The following is a 12,461-nucleotide window of genomic DNA, read 5'->3' as shown; positions in this document are numbered from 1 at the left end:
CGTTTTGCGACAGGCAGCCGGGAGCCGGGCCCCGTCGCTGGCTCGCTTTCCGGCCGGGGCGCGGGGCGCCTGGGTGCCGCCGCCGGCCCCTCTCGCTTCTCCCTGGGCCCCCTGGCTCCTGACCCCGGTGGCGGCTGGTCTGTGGCGAGAGGTCGGGCCGGGCCGGCTCTGGCCTGACCTGCGAGGTGACCTTGGTCGAGTCCCCGGTCGCGCGGAGCCGCGGCGCCCGTGTGTGGCGCGGGCCCGTCAGGGACCCAGTTCCCCCGCGGCCGAGGACACAGATCTAGAGCGCCCCCCGCCCCAGGCTGCCCCGTGGCAGGGGAAGCGCCAGGCCGCCTGGGGCGGAGCGGGGGAGCTCGGTCTGGGTGGGGGAGATGCCACTACGTGTGAAATGGCCGTTCCCCGCGGTGCCGCCGTTCACCTGGACCCTGGCCAGCAGCGTCGTCATGGGCCTGGTGGGCACCTACAGCTGCTTCTGGACCAGTGAGTGGGCCTGAAGCCGAGGCAGGGTCGGCCACGGCTGTCCACGCCCAGCCAGAGTTGGGGTTCGGGGTTGTGGGTGCGGGCCGGGGCTAGTTTGGCTGGGGGGAGCCCTGGGCCCCAGGGACAGCGAGGCCAAGACCCCTCCCCACAGTCCGTCTCTCCCCCCAGAGTACATGAACCACCTCACCGTCCACAACAAGGAGGTGCTGTACGAGCTCATCGAGAACCGAGGCCCAGCCACGCCCCTCATCACTGTTTCCAATCACCAGTCCTGCATGGATGACCCTCATCTCTGGGGTACCTGGCACCAGTGTTCTGGGCACAGGGAAACATGGAGAGACCCCGGGAGGGCGCCAAACAAAAGCAGAACAAACTCCCTTCTCACAGGGCTCTGTACATAGCTCTGGCACTCCTGTTTCTGGGGTGTCCTGCCCCAGGAGTCAAAATATGATTTCTGGCCTGGTCGGTATCCTCTCCGAACATGATTTGGAGACGGCCTCAGAAATTTGGAGGGAATGAGCAAGTGGGGGAGTGACTGCAGGGCAAGATGTGACGGCCTCTTTAGTTTGATGCATCAGGCCCGTGGAACCCTCTATCCTCTGTAAACCATTGAAGGTCCCACAGAGTAGTGGAACACATCTGAGAACCATAGGGTGTCCTGGCAAGGAGAGTCTAGGCTACAGGCTGGGAGACCTGCGTCCTGGTTCCGGGTTTGTTCCAGGCTGAGTTTGTACCTTTCAACTCCCCTCATTTGGGAGCCCACTTCGCCACCTAGAAGTTCCTGCTCTGCTGACTTCATAGTCTCCAGTAACCCAAATGGCTGGCTCAGGGGGTGCCCAGGGCCTGTACGGATGACTGCAGGTCAGACTGTCACGGGAAGTCAGTTGGTCAAATTGCAGCCTTTCCGAGCTCACCCTGGCCATCAGGCAGAGAAGGGTCTGTACGTTGCCACACGCAGATCCCTGGAGGCCAACAAGGAGGCTTTAGAGCCATTCAGTAACCTGCACTCGGGTGGTGGCGCTAACAGTGGGGGGACAAGTGTACAAGAGTACACAGTGTCAAAATATATCAGTGTGGTAGGCAGGCCAGATGTGACTGTTAAGATACGGGTTGGGGTGGGAGAGAAGAACGAGCCAGGGACAACCTGAGGGTCCAGCCCAAGGGTCTATAACATGGCACTTTGGGCCACGTATAAATGGTAGAGCTGCTGCCCTTGTTCCTCATTTCCTGAAACTGGGAGCGAACAAGATGCTCCCTGCGGACAAGGCAGGTTGGGTCATGAAGCCTTTCCTTCTCTAGGGATCCTGAAACTCCGCCACATCTGGAACCTGAAGTTGATGCGTTGGTGAGGAGGAATGGGCCCCTCGCAGTGGGCCTGGCAGGCCTCACCCGTCTCTGCCCAGATTTGCCCTCCTCCTGCTCTGCCCAGGAGGCGGCGTCCAGCAGTACAGGCAGGGCACGGGGTGGGGTTCCACAGGCCCTCCTGTGCCGCGTTTCCACATCGCCACTGATGTCAGGCACCATGCTGGGGGGACGGCAGGGCATTAGGGTGCAGGAGCCAGGGATGACTGCGTCTGTCCCTTCTTCAGGACCCCCGCGGCTGCAGACATCTGCTTCACCAGAGAACTACACTCCCGCTTCTTCAGCTTGGGCAAGTGTGTGCCTGTGTGCCGAGGTGAGCTGAGCCTCCAAGGAGGGGTCCGTGGGCGAGTAGATGCAGGGAGGCACTTCTGGGGCCTTTTTGGGCTTTATTTGCAACGGGGACTGTGGCTAGTGCTTCTGGCTTAGCAGCACTGGGCGTGGAGGGACCCAGCCAGGACACACAGCCTGGGAACACAGGGAGCCAGGAGCCGCTGCTCCACTGGTGTGAGTCCCAGTTGTATTGCGTGGCTGCCGCAGACGTGGCAGTGGCTGCCGGAGGAGTGATGGCTTCTTGGGGAGCACTCATGCCCTGGGACTGCCTAAGGGTTGTGTGAAGCCGGGACTCTGGCGTTAGAAGTCACGAGGCATTGGCCACAGCCTCTTCCCTCAAGGGTGTTGCCAAGAGACCCGCTGATGGCACCGCAGCGTCATCGGTCTGTGATGGGCGCTGCGGGCTTTGGGGTAACAATCAGGCTTGCGAGGTGAGGGTGTGACAGATGTGAAGGTTCCAGAACAATCACGTTAAGCATGTTGGACTCTGTTCTGTCATCTGGGTAGTGATGCGCTTCCAAATCTGTTCTTCCCAGAGAGCACCCTGGCTTCAGCATGGCTGGTGGCTGCAAGCAGAGCCCGGTAGAGGCAGGGAGCCGGATGAGGGGCTATCGCAGTGATCCTGGCAGCAGAGCATGGTAGCGGGCCTCTGGGGGCCACTACAGACAGCTGGACAAGGGCAGCACTCTGGACGCAAAGTTGACGGGACTTGTTGATAGATTGGCTATGGTGGAGGGGGGGAGGAGAAGACGGCCCACAGGTGACACTTGGTGACATCTGACGCTGAGCCACTGGGAGGAGGGGACGAAGGGAATGCAGTGCGGGGGTTGGGAGGGGAGGGGAGTTCCGCTGTGCACGTGTTTCACGTGAGGAGGCCGTACCCCGAGGAGGGGAGCAGTCCCGGAGGCAGTGGGACGTGCGGTTCTGGAACGCAGAAGGGCACTTGAGAAGATGTTGGGGACCCAATCAGCGACAGAGTGGCAGAAGTAGAGGAGAGATGGCAGAGAGGGAGAGCAGACAGAGAGCGGGGGCCCGGATGGCACCTCAGAGCACAGAGGGAGAGGCAAGCCACCAAGGCAGCAAAGTGTCCTGTTTGTGGTCAAAGTGAAATGTGGTCAAATGCAATGAAGTTACCTCAGTCGAGGGCTTTTAACGCGCACTCCTCCAGGCCCTGAGAGCTACTGTAGGCACACAGCTGCCTTGAGCGCTTGCTCTTGCTGCTGCCTTTGGAGGCGACTTCGTTTCTCTAAAACACAAGCGGAAGCTACAGCGTTGCGGCTAGCGACCATGGCCTTGTTTACCACACCCCGCTCTCGGACATGGGGACTCTGCTCGGAGACTCCCGTCCCTGAGCCTCAGGTCGTCTCTTCTGCAGGCTCGCCCAGATGTCTTCCGTGTGCACGTTTCTGAAACGTTTTACTTATTTATTTGTTCTTTTTAATGTTTATTTGAGAGAGAGAGCACGCACAAGCTGGGGAGGGGCAGAGAGAGGGGGACAGAGGATCTGAAGCGGGCTTCGTGCTGTCAGCGCAGAGCCCGACCCAGTTCTTACAAGCCGTGACACCGTGACCCGAGCCGAAGTCGGACGCTTAAGCGACAGCCACCCAGGCGCCCCCATTTGCTATTTTTAAAGTTTATCCTTTTTTGAGGAATCTCCATACCCAACATGGGGCTCGAACTCATGACGCCAAGATCAAGAGTCACATGCTCTTCTGACTGAGCCAGTCAGGCCCCCTCCATGTCCAATTCTTGTCTTGTTCTTCTTTTGGTCTGCATCCAAGTGCTATTGCACTATTAAAAACCGAAAAGAAAATCTTAGCGCTAAGCACTTTCAGTGAGAGAAGGTGGGCAGGGACAGGTTATTTATTAAACGTATTCGATGTGCAGCCAAGAGCTCACGTGGTAAAGCAAAGGAAGTATGTGGCATGCTTGGCTTTTGTATTCTAGAACATTCCATCCCCCCAGCATAGGCTTTATGATATGACATGAAGTATGGAAGTGGTGTTGTACAAGCTTTTCTTTTTTCTTTTTTCATTGAACTATAGTTGACACGTGTTACATTAGTTCCATGTGTACAACACGGTGATTGGAACTCTGTACATTATGCTGTACTCACAAGTGTGAATTTTGTGACCATACAACACTATCACAACACCATTGACTATATTGCCTATGCTGTGCCTTCCATCCACATGACTTCTATTCAGCCCATAGCTGGGAGGCTGTATGTCCCACTCTCCTTCATCGATTTTGCCCATCCCTCCACCCCTGCCCCTCTGGCAACCTCAATTTGTTCTCTGTATTTATGGGTCCGTTTCTGCTTTTTCTTTGTTTATCCATTTGTTTTGATTTTGATATTCCACACAAGTGAAATCATATGGTACTTATTTTTTTCTGAATTATTTCACTTAGCATGATACCCTCTAGGTCTATCCGTGTTGTTGCAGATGGCAAGATCTCATTCTTTTTTTTATGGCTGAGTAATTTTCCACTGAGTGTGTGTGTGTGTGTGTGTGTGTGTGTGTGTGTGTGTGTGTGTGTGCCTGTGTCTGTCTACGTATACACCGCATCTTTATTCATTCATCTGTCGATAGACACAAGGATTGTTTCCCTATCTTGCCTATTGGAAAGCTGCAATGAGCAGGGGTGCATATCTTTTCAAATTAGTGTTTTTGTTTTCTTTGGTTAATAGGAGTGGAATTACTGGATCATATGCTATTTTTATTTTTAATGTTTTTTGAGAGAGAGAGAGAGAGAGAGAGAGAGAAAGTTAGTGAGAAGGGGGGGCAGTGAGAGACAGGGACAGAGAGAGAGGGAGAGAGGGAGGGAGGGAGAGAGGGAGGGAGGGAGGGAGGGAGGGAGAGAGAGAGAGAGAGAGAGAGAGAGAGAGAGAGAGAATCCCAAGCAGGCTCTTCACTGTAGTACAGAGCCCAACATATGGCTCAAACTCAAGAACCATGAGATCACAACCTGAACCAAAAGCAAGAGTCAAATGCTTAACAGACTGAGCCACCCTGGTGCCCCTATTTTTATTTTTATTTTTTGAGGAAGCTCCATACTGTTTTCCACAGTGGCTGTACCAATTTACATTCCCGCCAACAGTGCATGAGGGTTCCTTTTTCTCCACGTCCTTGCCAACACTTGTTATTTCTTGTCTTTTTGATACAAGCCATTCTGACAGCTGTGAGGTGATCTCTCATCGTGGTTTTGAGTTGTAATTCCCTGATGGTGAGTGATGTTGAGCATCTTTCCACGGGTCTGTTGGCCATCTGGATGTCGTCTTTAGAGAAATGTCTAGCTTTGTAAATTGGATTATTTGATTTTTTTGGTGTTGTGTAGGTTCTTTACACAGTTTGGATGTTTGGATATTAACCCGTTATTGGAAATATCATTTGCAAATGTCTTCTCCCATTCAGTAGGTTGCCTTTTCGTTTCGTTGATGGTTTCCTTTGCTGTGCTGTACAAAAGCCTTTTATTTTGACGTAGTTGCAAGAGTTATTTTTGCTTTTATTTCCCTTCTCTGAGGAGATGTATCTAGAAAAAGGTCGCTAAGGCCAGTGACAAAGAGATTACTGCCTATGTTTTCTTCTAGGAGTTTTATAGTTTCAGGTCTCACATTCAGGTCTTTAATCCATTTTGAGTTTATGTTTGTGTATAGTGATAGAAAGTGGTCCCGTTTCATTCTTTCGCATGTAGCTGTCCAGTTTTCCCAGCACTATTTATTGAAGAGATTGTCTTTTCCCCATTGTGTATTCTTGCCTCCTTTGTTGTAGATTAATTGATGACATAAGCATGGATTTATTTCTGGGCTCTCCGATCTGTTCTATTGATCTGTATGTGTTTTTGTGCCATACCGCTCTGATTACTACAGGTTTGCAGTATCTCTTGAAATCTGGGATTGTGCTGCTTCAAGATAGCTTTGGCTATTCGGTGTCTTTTGTGGTTTCATACAAATTTTAGGATTATTTGTTCTAGTTTTGTGAAAAATGCTGTTGGTATTTTGATATAGATTGCACTGAATCTGTAGACTAGGGTCATATAGATGTTGGAACAATATTAATTCTTTCAATCCATGAGCATGGAATATCTTCCAATTTGTTTGTGTCATCATCAATTTCTTTCATCAGTGTTTTGTAGTTTTCGGAGTACAAGTCTTTTACCTCCATGGTTAAGTGTATTCCTAGGTATTTTGTTCTTTTTGGTAGAACTGTAAATAGAATTGTTGTCTTAATTTCTCTTTCTGCTAGTTTGTTATTAGTGTATAGAAATGCAACGGATTCTATATGTTAATTTTGTATCCTGCAGCTTTACTGAATTCCGTTTATTAGTTCTAACAGTTTTTGGTGGAGTCTTTAGAGTTTTCTACATGTAGTATCATGTCATCTGCAAATAGAGACAACTTAATTTCTTCCTTACCAACGTGGATGCCTCTTATTTCTTTTTCTTGTCTGATTTTTGTGGATAGGACTCCCACTACTATGTTGAATAAAAGTGGTGAGAGTGACATTGTTGTCTTGTTCCTGGCCTTCAGAGAAAAGGTCTCAGTTTTTCCCCATTGAGGACGATGTTTGCTGGGGGATTTTCATATAGAAGGCCTTTATTATGTTGAGGTATGTTCCCTCTGAACCGACTTTCTTGAGGTTTTTATCATGAACAGATGTTGCATTTTGTCAAATGCTTTTTCTGCATCTATTGAGATGATCATGAGGTTCTTATCCTTCATTTTGTTAATGTGGTGTATTACATTGATTGATTTGCACATATTTGAACCATCTTTGCATCCCTGGAATAAATACCACTCGATTGTGGTGAATGATCCTTTGAATGTGTTGTTGAATTTTGGTTTCCTGATATTTTGTTGGGGATTTTTGCATTTACCATCATCAGGGATATCGGCCTATAGTTTTCTCTTTTTTTTGTAATGTCTTTGTCTGGTTTGGGTATCAGGGTCATGCTGGCCTTGTAGAATGTATTTGGAAGCTTTCCTTCCTCTTATATTTTTTGGAATTGTTTGAGAAGAATAGGTATCAGCTCTTCTTTAAACGTTTGACAGAATTCACCTGTGAATCCATCTGGTCTTGGACTTTTGTTTGTTGGGAGTTTTTGGATTATAGATTCAAATAATCAGTCACTAGTAGTCGGCCTGTTCAGCTTTTCTATTTGTTCCTGATTCTGTTTTGAAAGACTGTGTGTCTAGGCATGTATCCATTTCTTCTAGGTTGTCCAATTTGTTGGCATATAATTTTTCATAGTAGTCTCTTATAATCCTTTGTTAAATATATTTAAAAATTTTTTTAATTTATTTATTTTGAAAGAGAGGGAGGGCACACAAGCAGGGGAGGGGCAGAGAGAAAGAGAGATAAAGCATCTGAAGCAGGCTCCACACCAGCAGCGTGGAGCTTGATGTGAGGCTCGATCTCACAACCCTGGGACCACGACCTGAGCTGAAATCAGCAATTGGATGCTTAACTGACTGAGCCACTCAGGCGCCCTTCTTAGAATACTTTGTGTATCTGTGGTATCAATTGTTATTTCTCGTCTTTCATTTCTGATTTTATTTATTTGGGTCCTCTCTGTCTTTTTTTTTTAATGTTTATTTATTTTGAGAGAGAGAGAGACAAAGCAGGAACAGGAGAGGGGCAGAGAGAGAGGGAGACACAGAATCCGAAGCAGGCTCCAGGCTCCGAGCTGTCAGCACAGAGTACAACACAGGGCTTGAACCCATGAACCATGAGATCATGACCTGAGCTGAAGTCGGATGCCCAACTGACCAAGCCACCCAGGCGCCCCCCCACTCTGGTCTTTATTATTTTTTTCTAAGTTTGGGCTTTGTTCTTCTTCTTCTAGTTCTCTTAGGTATAAAATTAGAGTGTTTATTTGAGATTTTTCATGTTTCTTCAGGTAGGCCTGTATCACTATACATTTCCTTCTTAGAACTGCTTTTGCTGTATCTCAAAGATTTGGGAGCATTGTAGCTTAGTATGAATTTTTATTTCAAGCTGGGTGCAGTTGCACCAGTGGCTCAGAAGGAGATGACACCTCTGAAGCCCACCCCCTACCAGTTAATGCTACCCAAAGTAGGGGAACCAGTGCTCTCACAATGCCCTGAGAAGCTGTGGTGGGTGATTGCTCCTCAACTCCAGCCCGTGAAGAAGCTGCCAGGCCAGGTCCCAATTGGGTTGGGTGGAGACCCCTGGATGCCTCACTAGCACCTTCTAAAGACTCGGCTTTGCAGAGAACAGGTTAAAAGTCCATTTCTTGGTGAACTGGCCTGACATAGTCCCAATGTGTGTCTCCTCCTCTATATGATATGGCTTTCCCTACTCAATAAGTCTGTCTGTCACTGTCCACTATATGGACAAGATCGAGGAGATTCTTAGTACGTGTGGTCACAGTGGTCTCCGAGGGACTCCCAGTTGAAAGCCAGTATATAGCATTAGGTATGTGTGTCTGTGTTGCTGCAAATGCCAGGCCACCTGGGTCTAGTATCATGGTCCCCAGGTGTCTCCAAGGTGAGTGTTACTAGCCTTAGGGCAGCTCCACTCCCCTTCTCTCAGCCTAGCAAGTCTGAGTTTTTCCCAACCCTCAGTGACACTGTGTTCCATTGAATGTTCTCCCTTTTCCAAGAGATCTCGATAGCTGAGAGACTAGTTTCAGAGGGAGCAGAGCCCTGTGAGGAGTGAAGCGGTCAGCAGAAGGGAGGGATGGCGGTGGCCGAGGGCTCAGGCAGGGCAGGGAGGCCCAGGAGGGATGGCTGTGGGCACAAGCCTAGCCAAGACCCCAGGAAAGGGTTGCTGTCCAGGATCCTGGGCCCAAGCGAGGCTGGAGATCGTGAGTAGACTTGGTTTGCTCGAGCGGTGCCCTCCGGGCTGGGGGCAGCAGATGGGAGGCTCGCCATAAGGCTGGTGTGTCCCAAGGAGAAAGAAGGCTGCAGGAGCTGGAGAGGGAGGGAGGGCCAGGAGAATGCTGAGCAGATCCAGGAGCCCACGCGGACGCATTCTGTGGGTGTCTGTGGCTCAGTGCCCGAGGCTGTGGCGGGGCCAACAGGTAGAAGGCGGGGTGCAGACTGGTGAGGGAATCGCCAGTTAAGAATTTCAGTTGGAGACTGAGACAACGATGCTGCCTCGCACATGACAGGTACTTAGTTTAGAGAATATTCTGAACAAAGGATGTCGAGGGCACAGCGCAACCGGAGCTGAGTCCCCAGAGAGTTCTCGGAGGACGTCCACGTGGATGGTGTGGTGGAGGATGAGGAAGTCCTTGAGCTGCTGCTTCATTCCCAGGGGAAGGAGGGAGCCCGAGAGAACGGGGACTGATGGCGCATGCCTTCTCTTGGCAGGAGACGGTGTCTACCAGAAGGGAATGGACTTCATTTTGGAGAAGCTCAACCATGGGGACTGGGTGCACATCTTCCCAGAAGGTCAGTACAGTTGGCGGGGTTGCACACCACCCCAGCTGCCAAGCCTCATCTCTGTCCTCTCTCTCCACAGGGAAAGTGAACATGAGCTCTGAGTTCCTGCGCTTTAAGTGGGGTAGGCACTGCTGGCCTCGTGTGGCTGGGTCGGACGGTGGCAGATGGGGCAGATGGGTGTGTTGGTTGTAGTGGGAAGGGGGCAGGTGCTGAGACGAGGGCTCGACTGGCAGAGGAGCTGGACCAGGGGAGGTGGTTTTAACCGGAAGACGGCAGGGGTGGCCTGGCTGTAGGCTGGCGCTGAAGCTGTGCTCTTGCTGATGTTCCCGCCTCTCCCCGGGGCAGGAATCGGACGTCTGATCGCCGAGTGTCATCTCAACCCTGTCATCCTGCCACTGTGGCATGTCGGTGAGCACCTGTCTTGGGCCAAGGCTGTGGCCTGGGTGTGGGGGCGGGAGAGGAGGGGCTTCCCTAGGTCTTGGGGGTTTCCCCTGGCTGGCAGGGAGAGGGCCTCTGGGGTAGGGGGCCGGGGCTCCATCTGTTCCCAGGTCACCATGCTCTACCCCATGCCCGCTTCCTGGCCTCTGTCCACTGTGCTGCAGGAATGAATGATGTCCTTCCTAACAGCCCGCCTTACTTCCCCCGCTTTGGACAGGTGTGTAGGGGCTGTTGACCTTCGTGTGTCTGTCTGTCTACTGTGTGCGTCGTGTCTCCCACTCAGCACTGCTGAGGCCAGATTCAGGAGCTGAGCTTGAAGCTGCAGCAGGGGGACCGAGTGGAACAGAGAGAGAGGGACTTCCTGGCACCAAGGCCAGTAGAAGGAGAGCAAAAGAAATCAGGGTGGGTGGAGGCGGCGAGCCCTGGGGTTTGGATAAGACAGGACATTCAGAGCATGGACCGCAGGATTTGAACAGCACTGAGCCTGGCCACTTTGTCTTAAAGAGGGAGAGTGGCCGTGAGGGAGCATGCGGCAAGTTAGGGGCAGGACTTGGCTTCTGGCTATCTGGGGTGGTTGGGCCATGGCTGTGGGCACTCTCCCTGTTTCTGTCACCCACTGGTGGCTGGTCTCCTGGCAGAAAATCACCGTGCTGATCGGGAAGCCCTTCAGCGCCATGCCTGTACTTGAACGGCTCCGGGCAGAGAACAAGTCGGCCGTGAGTTGTCTCTCTGCCCTGCCCCCCCCCCCCCCCCCGCACCGCTTCCCTTTGCCACCCGGCAGCTGTCTTAGCCTCTCCCGGCACCCTCAGCCTCCCAGGGCTCCTGGGCAGAGCTCCCTGAGGGCCGCAGGCCAGCCTGAGTCCTTCCCCTCAGGTGGAGATGCGCAAAGCTCTGACGGACTTCATCCAGGAAGAATTCCAGCGCCTGAAGGTCCAGGCGGAGCAGCTGCACGACCACCTGCAGCCTGGGAGATAGACGGTGCCCTCACTTCCTCCTGCAAGGGGGCGGCTGGCCCCCAGGCCCGGGACAGAGGCAGCTCCCACCCAGGCCCTGGCCACCGGCCGCCGGCCACCAGCGCTGTCTCCAGGCTCTTGCCCTGCACAGAGCTGAACTGGGGGACAGACTGATGTTTTGAGCAGATATGTTCTTTTAGACAGATTTGTGCACAACCCCAAACAGGGATCATGTCCCAGCTGGTGAGCATTCCCTCTGCTCTGAGCTGCTTCGGTTGAAGGAAGGGTTTCAGCTACTCCTCCCACTTGGCCACGAGAGGAGGATAAAATTTCGGCAGGGACCTCCTTCCTCTCCCAGAGCTGGCGTCAGGACGGAGGGTACTTGAGTGGGGGCAGGTGGCCAGACCAGAAGTCCGCACAGGACTTCATGAGGCCCTTGGCTTGGCATCCACTCGATAGGCCCGATCCAGGAGCTGCCTCGGCACGTCCTCAGAGACGGCCGTCGGCCACCTCTTCCTTCCGCCCACACTTCCCACAGGCGTGGGGTCCTCAGGCAGGGCCCAGCTCCACGCCGCGAGCAGAAGGGCAGCCTTTTGCCGGAAGTGAAATCCAGCTGGATGGAGCCTGTGGCAAGGGCCTGAGACCCAACCACTCACCCGTGTGCCGGGGCCCAGCAACTGCTCTGTCTTTTCCACCTCCCTGGCATCACCAGAGACCCCTGGGGCCTGGGTTTTCATGTTTTGTAGCCAATAAAGCATCTGTGTCGTGTTTTACCTCTGGCCTCGTCATAAGGGTGGGGATGGGGGGAGGTGACCTGCTGGAAGGCTGGACCCTTAGAGCAACCAGGGCCCTTGAGCAGATGGGCGTCAAGCTCTCAGTGTGCACCAGTCACGTAAAACTTCAGTCGTTACCTGTAATCCGCATAACAACCTTGCAAAAGTAGGGATTAATCTCATTTTGCAAAGGAGGCAGAGCGAAGCTAATGGACTTGCTTCCAAAGCAGAATCGAGTAAGGTAAGAAGCAGCAGATAGCAATAGAATCCTCCCCGGGCTTGTTTCCAGGCGGGAGGAGGTCTCCAAAGGGCCCAGCAAGCCTCCACGAGCCACAAGTGCTTTGAGGGGAGGTGGGAAGCGGGACACCTTGATGGAGCCAGAGACCCTTGAAAGGAGCAAAGACGGGTGGAGGTGCTCTCTGTACAAGCAAAAGCAAATCCTCTGCAGGAAAGTGAGCTCGGTTTAGGTCTCCAGTTCATCCACAAGTTAAACTCAACCCAGAAGACTTCACAAAGGTCACCAAACATAGAGGGAAATGAAGCATTGTACTTATGTCAGCAGAAACAAGAACAGGTTGAAACCTGTGGGAACTTCTGAAATTGACAGGGTCAAACAATACGCAAAATAATAGAAATGTGGAAGGAAAAAAAAGGTAGAACCTGATCAGGACGGCAATTGTGTGTGAATCTACTTATTTCAAAGTAAGAGGT

The 12,461-nt window shown here is 52.1% G+C and overlaps 1 protein-coding gene across 2 annotated transcripts; it reads left to right on the top strand.

Annotated features, from left to right (window-relative positions):
- Positions 1–11,750, top strand: TAFAZZIN (tafazzin, phospholipid-lysophospholipid transacylase). 2 transcript variants are annotated; one of them, XM_081793413.1, is made up of 10 exons: positions 3–483; positions 652–780; positions 1,783–1,828; positions 2,073–2,158; positions 9,515–9,595; positions 9,666–9,707; positions 9,932–9,994; positions 10,189–10,241; positions 10,663–10,740; positions 10,898–11,105. In XM_081793413.1, the coding sequence occupies exons 1-10, from the start codon at positions 375–377 to the stop codon at positions 10,997–10,999; spliced, it is 789 nt and encodes a 262-aa protein (XP_081649539.1). In that variant the 5' UTR covers positions 3–374; the 3' UTR covers positions 11,000–11,105. The 2 variants fall into 2 exon arrangements, with proteins under 2 accessions (XP_081649538.1, XP_081649539.1); XM_081793412.1 differs by having other exon boundaries at positions 1–483; positions 10,663–11,750.
- The last annotated feature ends 711 nt before the right edge of the window (positions 11,751–12,461 follow it).

Source organism: Panthera onca, chromosome X, assembly GCF_046562875.1.
Source record: "Panthera onca isolate mPanOnc1 chromosome X, mPanOnc1 haplotype 2, whole genome shotgun sequence".
Lineage (NCBI taxonomy): Eukaryota > Metazoa > Chordata > Mammalia > Carnivora > Felidae > Panthera > Panthera onca.
This window is presented reverse-complemented; position numbering and strand designations above follow the sequence as displayed.

Bases quoted from the DNA above. Each gene is read 5' to 3' on its own strand.
- TAFAZZIN (XM_081793412.1), top strand. From the start codon at position 375: ATGCCACTACGTGTGAAATGGCCGTTCCCCGCGGTGCCGCCGTTCACC. The intron at 781-1,782 runs GTACCTGGCACC...TTCCTTCTCTAG, and splicing joins GGATGACCCTCATCTCTGGG to GGATCCTGAAACTCCGCCAC. The intron at 10,242-10,662 runs GTGTGTAGGGGC...GTCTCCTGGCAG, and splicing joins ACTTCCCCCGCTTTGGACAG to AAAATCACCGTGCTGATCGG.